The sequence below is a fragment of the Diadema setosum genome, chromosome 8, assembly GCF_964275005.1.
Source record: "Diadema setosum chromosome 8, eeDiaSeto1, whole genome shotgun sequence".
NCBI classification, from domain to species: Eukaryota; Metazoa; Echinodermata; class Echinoidea; order Diadematoida; family Diadematidae; genus Diadema; species Diadema setosum.
The window spans coordinates 4,370,008-4,384,236 of record NC_092692.1 but is presented as its reverse complement, the minus strand read 5'-3'; the positions used below and the strand labels follow the sequence as shown (position 1 = coordinate 4,384,236).

General features: G+C 38.7%; 1 protein-coding gene across 1 annotated transcript in view; it reads left to right on the top strand.

The window, feature by feature from the left end:
* LOC140231998 (protein kinase C-like) overlaps positions 1-14,229 on the top strand; it is a 239,156-nt gene that overhangs the window by 165,218 nt on the left and 59,709 nt on the right. The window contains 1 exon segment of the mRNA XM_072312149.1: positions 3,676-3,804. Within this exon segment, the coding sequence (XP_072168250.1) occupies positions 3,676-3,804 (129 nt within the window).

Genomic DNA, 14,229 nt, shown 5'->3' with positions numbered 1-14,229 from the left:
ACACACTGGAGACACTTAACGAGAAACAGCAACATAAAAGATCCCATTTTCATACTTGCTGAGGCCAGTTTTCCATTCCTGCTAAAGTTTCTCATAGCCAGCATAATTCATGAGTCCTTTTTTTTTTAATTTGCATTGATGATTCTTTTCTGCAGCCATATTGCCTCCTTCTCAATGATTGAAGGTAAACACATGCAGTCCATGCTCTGAAACCCTCGTCCCTAGTCTAATGCAGCATTATCATGGTGCTGATCCTTTATCAGTTGTTGCCATGGTAACAGCAGATGACAGAACGGCGAGAGGATGTGGGAGGGGAGAAAATGAAGACATACATAGGTTTGTATCTGTCTGTGAAGTATGAACAGAAAGAAAGGGAGAGAGAGAAAAACTGACCCTGCACATAGGAAGTGACAGAGAGGGATATAAGGTTTATATTTCCACCTATGTGGCTTCCAGGGGGGAAGAAAAAACACACACATACATAATTATAAAGAAGGACAGACAAGAGATTGCAAGGTGTTCATTGCCAGGCCATTTGTGCCTGGATAATTTGACTTATTACTAAGCATACCATGCATCACATCATCCACTTATCTTCATCTCTTTTTCTTCCTCTTTTCTTCATATATCACTCATATATATATATATATATATATATATATATATATATATATGTTATATATATATATATATACCTGATATACATCTACGCACATACACACACACACCCACACACACACACACACACACACACACACATACACACACAAAAATGTAAGTGACAAATTTGTCTCTTTAAGGTCAAGAATCTTCTCAATGTAATGATAGTAACCATTACATGTAATGTCTCCCAATAGGTGACATCTAAACATACATATATATGTGTATATAATAGCCTTACATGTGTTTGTGTGTGTCTGTGTGTGTGTGTCTGTGTGTGTGCATGACAGATACATCTCATCTCTTCTGCCTTCTCTCCTTTTGTCTGCATGTCTGTCTGTCTGTCTTTCAGTCTCTTTGTCTTGAAGGACTCGGGGAAGATCTATCTTAGGTAGATATGAAACTGTCCAGATTCTTACATGCATCCATATAAGCATATGTACATGCATGTGTATATACCTATGTATGTATCTATAATATATTATATCTATCTATATCACAGCAGGAGAAAGTGGAAAAATGTTGTCATTATCCACATTCTATGCAACTATGCATGAAATAGATAATCAGATGCCTAAGTTTCTGTGTGTTTGTGTGTGTGTGTGTGTGTGTGTGTGTGTGTGTGTGTGTGTGTGTGTGTGTGTGTGTGTTCTGTACATCACATCTACTTGGCAGGCCAGCCTCAGTAATTGAATGATTCAGTGACATGTAAGACTGTCATAATCATGTTACTGTTGTCTAACTGTGCTCAAAGTTCTATTAGCTTTCTGCTCAGATTCCTCTCCTAATGCTCAAATGACTCCCTCTGAATGGAACATGCACTCAAAGTTGACCCGTTGTGGATGAGTCCCGAGTATATTTGGGTAGGTGTCTATGAGAAATGCGTGTTGTAACAAAATCAAACTGTCCTGAATGGGTTAAAGAGTTTGACCACATTGTCATCAGCATGTTTAGCAGAAGAATGAAAAAAAAAAAAAAAACTTACTCTATTTTCAAGCATAAGCTGATCCTATAGAATATGTAGGCACAATTTGCACAATCACTTTCAGGTTTTTTGTTGTTGTTTTTTTTTCTTACATGCTTGAAAGATATATCCACCTCACTTTTCAAAATTGGGTTAGCCCAGCCCTCCCCCTTTTCCCTCCCTGTGCTTGTGTGTCAAGAACAGACGATGAAAACCATTTCTCCTGATTGATGGATGGATATCATTTGGGCTGATGGATGTTGGTTGTCACCACATGATGATGAAGAGCCAAGTTGCTCTCATCTCCATGGCGACTGATGTAGGAGAGTGGTGTCACTGGACTGACCCTCACTGAAATCTAAGTTACAGCGGCCAATTATGAGCCGGTGTCTCTTCCTGATACCCGCCCATTCATTAACCTCTCTCTCTTGATATACCGGTCTGCCGTTTAACTCTTATTTCTTGCTCGACGGGAAGCAATATTTCATTGCAGACAATTATTGCGCAAGCTTTGGGTGATGGTGGGGGGGGGGGGGGGAGGGGGGGAGGTGGTTCCTGTGGTCATATTTCACGTGGGACGTTCATGATTATTGCAGGAAGTGGTTTATGAGATCTGTAATGTGCCTGACACTTTCATTTGATGCAATTAAGCTAGCTGAATACACATATATGAGAGCATAGTTCTGTGCACCACATTAACCATCAGTTTTGACGATATCATATATACATGTTTTATATATATATACATATATATATATATATATATATATATATATGTACATATTTTTTTTCTAATTTCTGTCTGCCTCCTTGTAACCTGTACAGAAAGGTCACTCCTTTCAAATAGTGGCTTAAACTTTGTAAGACATCACTAATGACGTATGACACAACAGCATCATGGTCAATGAACTAAGACAACAGTCATAACTTTCCCCCTCCCGGCAACGTTTGTTAGCATTCATGGTAATGGCCAGATCCACAGGAATGTGCATCAAGAATGCCATGGTACATTGCACTGGCACCGGGGCTCCTCCACCGTTCTCATTCACAGTTTAACACATTGAAGACTAGTCCTGAGTATACTCGGGCAGGTGTCTTATGGGACATTCATGTTATAGCAAAGTCAACCTATCCTCAATTGGTTAAAATCAAATTTGCATTAATACCAGTTATTGAGAGTGTCATCAATTTAGATCAATGCTTTAATCAGAATTTCTTCCACTGTATTTAATCTGCAAGATACTTACAAGGATGAAAAAGAGATGTATATTTTGTCATATCGTCGCTGGGGTGACAAGACCTTGCATCTCAAATTTTGGTGAAAATGACTTTTTTGCATTAGTGGTCAAATAATCGGTTAAGTGATGTCCTGTCCAAATCCCAGCTGTCTTACCCCAAAAATGAAGCCACCACGGCATGTCAAAGGAATGGCTATCCCATTCAGTATAGTGCTTTGGCCGCCATGTTTTTTGGCTCTCCTGAACATTTGACATTTTTGAGATACGAGGTCTTGTAGCCCCAGCGACGATATACATATCTGTCCTCTTCTTAGGAATTGCCATAAGCTGCAAACTGTATGATGCTAATGAAAGAGTGAATTCGTCAAGTGCCTGCAAGAATGGCGCAAACGCACGCATGCACATAAGATATCTTACATGCTTGTGTGCGTTTGTGTTGTTTTTGTGAGCACACAATGTATTATGGAAGTAACTTTAGACATTTAGCAAAATATTTCTCTTACAGAATATTCCTTTAGTTTGTGCATTTTGGATGTTTTGCATTTCTTGAATCCATATTACAGGAAGGGGCCGGATAATGATTTTTTCTTTATGTTTATTAGAGTCGCCTCTCTCTGCCATCACCGTGGAAATTTTGATTAGATGTTCACATCAATACTTGTAGGCAAACATAGAGTAAACTATATTAAATGAATGGCAATATATGAAAAAAAAATGTAGCTGTGATGAGTGACTAATGTGAGGAAGTCTCATGTTATGACATTCTCAATCTTTTTTTCCCTCTTCTTCTTTCCTCTTCCTCCCTGCTGACAGCATGTGACATGAATGTTCACAAGCGGTGCCAGAAGTCTGTGCCAAATCTATGCGGGGCGGACCACACAGAAAGAAGAGGGCGCATCTCCATTAAGGCTGAAGTCAGCACAAACAAACTGGCCGTGTCAGGTAAGCAAGGCTGTAAAGGATGTGTGAGAGTTCCCCTTGGCTTAAGTTTGAGATGTTCTCATTCTTCCCAGTAGCACCGCCACCCCCCCCCTTCTTTATTCTTCCAACAATGTGCAGGTGTATGTGAAAAACAAAATAACTGGTGATACTTCTAGGAACTGACTCCACCCCCCCCCCTCCATATCATCAATTCATTACTAAAGAGATTTACTATTCATGAGTTTTGATCATAGCTTGAACTTCAAATCATCATTCATGATTGCTGCATGTCAGTCACACATGTTAAAAAAAGATAAAGAATGCTAATTGCTAATTGTTCAATGGGGTCCAACTGTTGACATGAAAACAGGAATTAATTATGATGCAAGCCTTCTAGACCATTTCAAGAGAGTGAGTCTAGTGCTCTATCATCCACATGGCATTCTCCTTTGGGCCTGTTTCTTCTCTTTCTGCATTGTCTGTACTTTCTTGTCTTTTGCTTTATCCTTTATCATCTCTTTTTTCTTGTTTTTTTCTTTTTTCTTCTTCTTCATCTCTTTGTACCACTTTTTAATGTCTCATAGCTTATTTGTTTTCATCTCTTTGCTTCATCTGTTACTTTTTCTTTATTTTCAGTTTCTTCCTCTTTCTGTAAACTCTTCTTTCTTTTCCTCCTGTTCCTTGTCTCCATCATCCAATTCTGGTTTAAGAGTTCCTTGCTGTCCCCCCCCCCCCCTTTGTGTTTGCCGACTGTTTTCATTGTATACTTCCATAGGGTGGATGATATTTGCCAGGTCATCTTACACTGGGGGAAGTGCTATCCCCTTTGAAAGGCGTTCATAACTTGGGGGATACTACTAGCTAGATCAGCAATATTGAAACTTCCACACCACGCCCCGAAGAGGAGCTCGGGTTCGCAAATTTTGAATGGGACGTGAATTACGTGACGCACGGGGGCAAAACCAATGTAAACCGCGAGAGAAAGGGTGTCGGTTCGGCATGTGACAGCTGTGTGCATAACGTATGATGCATGCGTGCGCCGCTGGAAATGGGAGCCGTTGCGGGGGCATGTTATGGATGCATGTTTGCTCATAGCGTATGATGGGTGTTTGAGCAAGCCGAGATGCTTGTGTACACCAGTCTTCTAACGATTGAGTCATGTGATTATAGAGTCTTTCCAGATGACATGTGTCTCGCTTTTTTTTTTTTCAACCGCATTGCATCACAGACCGATCCAGTGACGTATTTCTCCGTTCATGTAGTAACGTAAATAGACTTGGATTTTACAAACATTCAGACACCCGTCTAGCCCCTCACCAGAGGCCGTTGCTGACATGTAACAAACAATATTTCCTCTGCATGTTTACTCTGCGACCGATATACGGTACCCGGTATGCGCCAGTTTCAGGATGATGTCAATGCAGACAAAAGTAACTTTTGCTGATAAGTCACATCCTGTGAGGGCCCCCTTTCTGTGAAACACCAGACATCAATTTCCTCCTCCTTCTTTTTTTTTTTTTTTTTCGTAACGAAAGCACAGCCATCCTTAAAGGCATAATTTACCATTTGCAGATGAAAGCATTAGTGCTATAAAATAGTTCTAAATTGTGAGTTAGGGATAGAAACAACCACTGTCAAAATTTGAATCCTTATAATCAATGTTAAGTGTTGTTAAATACACAATATGTGAACAATAGTTATAATAAAAATGTTTCCAGACTAAACCGTATACAGTTACGGTTTATTGAGAAAAACCCTGATATCTCCTTATATTTTAGGTTTTATTGCAAATATTTCATATGGTAGGATGTTTTTTGATACAACAGACCTACACATATGCATCAAATGTGATATCTTCAACATTTTTGAAATCACTGCTCCCAAAGGTAAACTAGACCTTTAACAGCAGGACAGCGTTTACATACATCTTTGGTTCTATCGCATTTTACTTTTCTTTATTCTTGATCAAATACTCTTTAGTTTATTCAAAGGCTCATGCCTCATCCTAGCAAATTTCTTAACTGGATTGTTGTGACAGGATTTTAAAATGTGTTTCAGTGACTCAAGAAATGTATTAGGCATGTTTTAAATCAAATTATTTCCTTTTATGAAAGCAATTTTGATGCCACCCTCCAAAAATTGTTTTCCCCTCAGTTGGAGTTTCCACCTTTTGAATCCCAAATTATTAGTGACACATAAATCTATAAGACATTCGGGTCCGGATATTTGGAATAATCTCCCGGATAATATAAAGTTTTGTTCAAGTATTTATTCTTTGAAAGCTTCACTTAAATGATATTTGATACAATTATATTCTCCAAACCAACTGAGCTAACAAATATTTATAGTATAGATTGTCATCTTATTGTCAATCTCAAATTTCTTCCTTCAACTGCATCTTGCACTCTCACCTGCAACTGCACTGCACTCACCTGATCACCTACCTCCAAGAGAGTTATGTCGTTGGATAGTCATTTTATGAGGCCTCCATCCATTTCAAGTTTAATCACTTATGATGGTGGTCTCCTGCATTCAATTATCTCTGTTGTTTACTGAAAAATACTGTATATTTTATTTCATGTTTCTGTGTATCTACATTGCTCAATGCAATCACCTATGTGAATCTATTTATGTACTGTTATCGATTTATTTCACTGCACTTGTTATTTTTTGTCTTTGTACTTTTTGAAGTTTGCATTCAAATTGCATCTGATTGAATGCAGAAATAAAAGCAAACAAACAAACAAACAAACATGTATACATGTCACACTACAAGCCAGTACAATAAGCCAGTGATTAACAAGGCAGACATTCTATAATTATGAGCTTTATGAAGCTATGTTAGAGGGCTATATTCTTCAGAATAACAATAACATCAATCTACAGTCATATGTATGTGCAATGATGTGATAAGGTAAGATATGGCTTTTTCAAGCAGAAGCCCTACTCCTATGCTGTAGCTGTCAATGTCGTGCCTACAACGACTCTGTTTTAGCAGGTTGGGCACTGTATCTCATCGTCCACGCATGGTAAATTAGTGTATGGGACTATGGAATGTTTAATGACTTTGCCAGCTTGAGCTCTTGCAGACAAAATGTTCAGGTTATAGTCTGCTCCTCGATGTTATTGACAGTGAAAGGGGGTAATTTAGGATGAAGCCCGCAGGTTATTGCATCTTAACTCGAAGAAGACATCCTACAAGAGAGGAATCCAGCGTAATGACTGTCTCTGATGCAGTGTCTACCTGCTGGGGCCATAATACTTGGCCTTTAAAGCCTGATTGCTCTCACAGGTGGCGATGCAGATTGGGATTACGGCAGCGAAAGTCTCCTCCTTCACCTGGTTTGAGCGTCTTCCCCGGGACCAGACAGTATCGGGTATCCGCGAGGATAGGGGGGGACACCAGTTCGTTCAACCCGGAGTGGCCCGTCTTGTCGTCGGGACTTTAATAAGGGTTTGCGACGAAAGTGGGTCATCGGGTCCAGCTGTGCAATTGGAGCCTGCTGGGAGACAGACAGACAGACAGACAGATACACACACATACAGACACATACACATACAAGAGAATAACAGCAGAGCAGTCTTAAGGGAAAACATTGGTTTAATCCCACCTCATTACCCATCAATGCCCGGGCTGAATTATATATGGCTGCACGATGTACCGATGAAAACTTTATGTGAATGATTTTTTGATGATGTGTTTCCATACATACATGTGCTTTTCGATCTCTGTCTCGCGTGGGGCCCTGAATTTCAGATTAATCTTGTGGCTGGCTTTGTCTTATGCCATGTTTATTTGTTGGTTTGGGGTTTTTTCTGTTCAATATTGTACATTTATTGAATGGAGCTGCAACACAGAGTGATTCTGATACATTGAAGATATCAACTCGACATAGCATGAAAGATTTCACTACAGGCAAACTCATATAGGGTGATCTCTTGTCTTTGAGTAGGGTAAACACTTATCGTTAGGTAGCAACCTTTCATAGAGGGTTTGCAGGTTAAGGCAGATACTCCATAGACACCATTACTGTTGGGATTTTTTTTTATTTGTTATTGTTTGTTATGTGTTTGTGAGAGAAATGTACAATTTGTACTCGTAATGGAGTCTATTCTAAATGTCAACTCGACTAATATACATGTCAAAAAATATTTCAGATTTCTTGCTGATGTGACATTTGCCAGACAAGTCATGCCATTTGTGTGGCAGGGTGACTGGGAGATATCAACAGGCATTCAAGGGCAATGGGGGAGAGGAAGTTAAAAAATATAATTGCTTCTTGCTGCTGCTCTGTAAAAATGGATAGTTTGAGCCAAAAATTGACAATTACAGCTCCTATTCCCAAATATCATCTGTGGATGAACTTTGATTGGTACTGGAAAAAAAATGTGTCCAACAGACTACTTTTGTGATTCTCCAAAAAAAAAAAAAAGGATACATTCTAGTCTCTGTGCAATTTCTATAAAAAAAAGAAGAAAAAGAACCCCACTTCTTTGTGGAGTTCTTTACATTTTTTTTTAAATTGTTGTCAGTATTCACTGCCTCTTTCAAACATTCACTTCGTGTTCAGACCCTGCACACAAATGCTACTTTATGTTGTCTTTTGTAGGCTGTTGTAGGAATTATATATTTTCGTAAATTCATCTGACATCGCCATAATCATAGTGGTGTCTGGGGAAATCCAATTGTGTAACTTGAATCAACATGCTTTCATAGTAACGTTTTACCAAAGAAATATTAACCCCTCGAGAACGAGTCCCGAGAATACTCGGGCAGATGTCTGTTGGAAATGCGTGTTGTAGCAAAATCAAACCGTCCTCAACAGGTTAAAGTGAAGAAGTTAGATCGCTGCAGTTTTCTTAAACTGAAGTAGTAACTGGTGACATGTTTAAAATGCCGCACATTATTATGAAAAGTTTGTATGACAGCCAGGTGATTTGTTTATGCACACACACACACACACACACACACACACACACACACACCCACACACCCACACACACCATGTACCTTTCTCACAAAGATATCAAAAAAGAAGAAGAAATTAATTGTTCAAGTTCATTCTCATCAACCCTCGCTAACCAAAACCACTCAGTTCTGTTGTTCACCTTGTCATCTCAGTTGCATTTTGGATGTTTGAGTGGGAAATAGTTTTATGACTCCATGGCCCGAATTCACGAAGGTGGTACAAATGAAACCATGGTTTAAACCGTGGACAAAAACTATGGAGCGCCAAGTGTCGCATGGAATATTTCGTTACGAAATCAGTCATTTCGTCGATGAAATGATTATTTTGTAACGAAATGACGACATTTTGTCACTAAATGAACATTTCATCCACGAAATGATAATTTCGTTAACGAAACAATCATTTTGTCGACGAAATGACCAATATCGTAAAGAAATATTCCTTGCGACACTTGGCGCTCCATGGTTTTTGTCCATGGTTTAAACCATGGTTTCATTTGTACCACCTTCGTGAATTCGGGCCCAAGGGTATACAATGGGATATCGTCTTTCACTTTTCCTTGTAATGCTGGTTCGTCAGGCATGAGTTTCTTTTAATGATGTCTTACATTAATACATTGTATCTTTCCCCATTTATCGACATGTCTGCATCAATTACATTCACATGATACAGATATTAGGTATCTTTTTATGAGCTTACTTAAATATTCCTTACAATGCAAAAGAAAGGCAGTACTTTCATTTGTCATTGCTATGAGGAAGCTGGTGGTATTAAATTAGATTTGAAATGTTGTGTGGATAGGAAATTCAGCTATTATTGATTGCCTTGTGTTGATATGAGGAGAACTTTCTTGTGGAGGCTACCACTTTTTGGACAATAGCCCTTTATGTGCTGAGGTACATTGCTTCTTAAAGGTCCTGTTTACCTTTGGGAGCAGTGATTTTAAAAAAATGTTCAAGATATCACATATGATGCATATGCATAGGTCTGTTGTACCACAAAACATCCTACCATATAAAATTTTTGCAATAAAGCCTAAAATATAAGGAGATATTAGTATTTTTCTCAATAAAATGTAACTGTAGATGGCTTAGTCTGGAAACATTCTTATTGTATTTATTGTTCACATTTTGTATATTTAACAATACTTAACATCGATTTTACTGATTCCAATTTTTACAGTGATTGTTTCTATCCCTAACTCATATTTTAGAACTATTCAAAAGCACTCATGCTGGGGTTTTGTTTCATCTGCAAATGGTGAACTATGACTTTAATTTGTCACTCTTTTTCTTTGATATTTAGTAGTCCCTCAAACCATGACCTAGTTGTAACGTTGGTAAGCCTACTAAGGTGGAGCAATGTGCATTGATAGTCTAACGAGAAGGTCATGGTAACCCTAGTTAATGGATATTACGGGGATTAGTTAACCTCTGTTTATTGACAATTAGTTTTGCAACAGTTCTGTACCAATCAGCAAATGAAGCACCAAGTTCTCAAATTGGCAGGTCTACTCAGGTGTAAATGTGACCCTCCATCACAAAACCAACAAAAAGTCGCCACACATGAAATTTTAGTTAAGAGCATATTCTGAAAGAGCAGACTTTAAGCTTTAAAATGATGTATAACTCAAATCAAATGGACTTTCCTAACCTATCTAAATATTGGAAAGAAAGCACACACTCAGGAAAAGTGTGAACTGAGAAAAGAGGCTCTGAAGTGCAGTATCTATTCAAGCAGTTAATCTTTACCAAGCCGTGCTGGCTGTGCAATGAATGGGACAAAAAAAAAAAAAAAAAAAACAGGATGTAAACCACTGGAGTAACAACAATGAAGGGATTATCAGATTAAATTGAAATTAAGCATGCCTTATTTACACATTCTGTCTATAATCCATGCCAACTTTCAAAGCAGTAGCATTATCCTTTCAAAAGTTATTAGAGTTGAAAGTGAACAGTGTTTACAAGGTTTTTAAGAAATGAAAAGGGGACTCTAAAGACACACTTAATCACACCATTCTACAAAAAAAAAAATGTTTGAGAGAAACTGCTAAAAAACACACTTTCCTGCCCGTCTTATGATCCCAAATTTTAGCATAATGTAGACGAAGACTTGCTCTTTCAGAAAATATGAAAAAGTCAAGATCGGCTCGGTTGACCCATTTCACCTATTTTCAGTCCTCACACAAAATCAGTGTGTGCGACTTTTATGTTCGTTTTGTGATGCACGGTCACATATAGCAATGTGCCTCAGTCAAACAGAAAGGCCATGGTGACTCTATTAATTTAGATTGGGGGGATTAAGTAACCTCCATTCATTAACAATTAATTTCGCAACATCTGTACCAATCAACGAATGAAGGACCACGTCCGGCAAGTCCACTTGGATGTAGCAATGTGCCATTAATAGTCCAACAGCAAGGCCATTGTGACACAATTAATGGAAATTATGGGGATTAGGTAGCCTCTATTCATTGACAATTAGTTTTCCAACATTTGTACCAGTCGGGGCAAGGAAAGCGCTCGAGAGTGCAAACCAATTGCAGGGGTGGATCCAGGAATTCTGTAAAGTAACTAATATTTCTGGTGCCACTTTCGGGTTTCATTTCATTTTTTTCTTTTTATTTCTTGTTTTTAACAAAAAATAAAGGGGGGCGTGTGCGCTGGTTGCGCCCCCCTCTGGATCTGCCACTGAATTGGTGAATGAGGCACAGTGCGGATTAACTCATTGAGGACGAGTCCCGAGTATACCCGGGCAGATGTCTGTGGGAAATGCGTGCTGTAGCAAATCAGGCCATCCTCAACAGGTTTAAACAGAGCAATCAAATCTTTATTTAACACTGGCCAAACATAATCCAGCCACTGTTGCACCCCACCCCAATGTAAAGGACATTATAATTTAATATCTGATTTTGCTTTTACACAGCCCATCCACTCAATGACACAGTGCAATGGCAACGTGTGATGACTGTAGTGCAGCAATGGAGATTATGCGCAGGATAATGTGACCTGTATTAACCTGTTCCTTATGGGAACCTGGTATACCAGGTTCCTGTTGTGTCAACTCAATGTACAGGAACCTGGAATACCAGGTTCCTAAAATGTAGATGGGGGTGTCTGCATTTGTGGCCTAATTTCATGTTTATTCGTGTTATGCTGACCAGAAAAATGACTTTGATCGAAAGATTAAAGTTTCTTCTATCAATATCTATTCTTTTTCTGTATCAAAACTATGTGTATTTTTGTATGATTTCCCTTTTCCAATGTGTGCTTGATTGCTTGTAAAACTCATGTGAAGAGATACCTAGCAATCGAGACTGATCTCACTAAGATTTTGACTTTCACTGACCCCATTCAAGTGCCCTTTATTGTGTGTAACAAAAGAGTTTGCGAGCGCATCAGCGCATGCTCTATTCATAATCTCACATCAGATCGAAATTTCCCATTGTTCATCGGCACATGCAGTCGACCCCCAAAAGGAGAAGACTGCTTTCACACAGGTGGTTTACCAACCTGTCTGTTCTTTGTCGACGGCAAAAAGAATCTTGTTTGGGGGGTGTTGAAGGTTCTGGGAGAACTGCGGAAGGAATGGGTTAGAATCTATAGTAAGCGTAAGACCATCAGCTAATCTTCAAGGAGCTGTGCTGATCCTGGAGGATATCCCTGACAAAGTGTGCTTATCTTTGAGAAAATGTGCTGGTCCTTCAGAAAATGTGCTATTTTTCGTAGGAAGTGTACTGTTCGTAAAGGAAATGTGCTGGCACTTAAGGAAATGGGTCGATGTCATGAGAAGGGAATGCACTTTTTCTTGAGAAAACATTATGTGTAACATAAAAACGTAATAAATGGTTATACGTGAAGATCCATAAATGTATCAATTTTAGCCCGTCGAAGAAGGCTGATTTTGCTACAACACTACATACAACACGAAAATACATACAACACACATTTCCCTTAGACACCTGCCTGAGTATAATTATATGCAGAACTACATGTAGTCTTAAAAATGTAATGACACTGCTAATGAACCATGAAGTTCGATGAGGATGCATATATGCATATACATATTATACTCCCTCTCCCCTCCCCCAACAAAAAAAAAAACAAAAAAAAACAAAAAAAAAAACAATGGAGGGGGGGGGGGGGAGGAGAGGCCTAGATTTCACATCATGAAAACCAAAATATTAAGATGGACTGAATGGAATGCTGATTGAGGAAACCTTAAAGGGATGGTATAGTTTTGGTTGAGACCTGATTTCAGGTTTCTAACATTTTTTGGTGAGATAATGAGAAACCTCTTATGAAATATGAAAGAAAGAGCATGTAATTCTATGAGGAATTCAACGTTTATTTGATGAAAATTGGTTTTGAAATGGCTGAGATATCCAAAAAAGAACGATTCTTATAAAGTGTGGGACCCACACTTCATTACGATCGCTTTCTTTTACTTTGTTTTTGGATGTTTCAGTCATTTCAAACCCGATTTTAATCAAATAAACGTTGAATTCCTCTTAAAATGGTATGCTCTGTACTATATCACAAGTGTTTTCTTGGTATATCGCGAAAAGTTAAAAGCCCAATTCTCACCTCCACCAATACTGAACTATCCCTTTAATACTCTGTGCCCTTACAAAAGAACGATTCTTATAAAGTGTGGGACCCACACTTCATTACGATCGCTTTCTTTTACTTTGTTTTTGGATGTTTCAGTCATTTCAAACCCGATTTTAATCAAATAAACGTTGAATTCCTCTTAAAATGGTATGCTCTGTACTATATCACAAGTGTTTTCTTGGTATATCGCGAAAAGTTAAAAGCCCAATTCTCACCTCCACCAATACTGAACTATCCCTTTAATACTCTGTGCCCTTACAAATGGCACACAAAACAACCTCTATCATGTGCTGTCCTTATGCGGTGGAGAAAGCATTCGTTCATTGGATGTCATCAATAGCTATTAGCATGGGCAGATAATTCAAGTCCGGACATTAATCACATAGGCTATGTCGGGAGAAATTTCCCCCGCAATTAGTTTGATTCCTTTCTCAATCGTGCAGCACTTAGCTAGATTAAGCCCTGGACAATGCGCTGAAAGACGGGTGTAATCAGACATAGCGTCCTATGAGCGAAGGAAATTTGTTCCTGCAACCCCCATCATGCAAGTTTTTTGGGACGCTGGCAAGGCAACACGATTAGATCAGATCGTAGATTGCTCTCTGTAAAGCCGGACAATCACATAATGAGAACGAAACTCTGAAGGTAAAAAAAAAAAAAATGCTCAATTTCTTCAAATGACCACATGTGCCACAGATGGAGCAAATGGGGGATAATTGGCTTTCATCCTGCCATTTATTTCTCCCACCTGGGTAGTAATTGACCTATTATCTGGTCGTGGAACACTTTCATTTCGCCATTTCAACACGTCATTAAAATCAAATTTTGAAGTCTGGTATCTTATCGTCAGAAACCATGCAAAT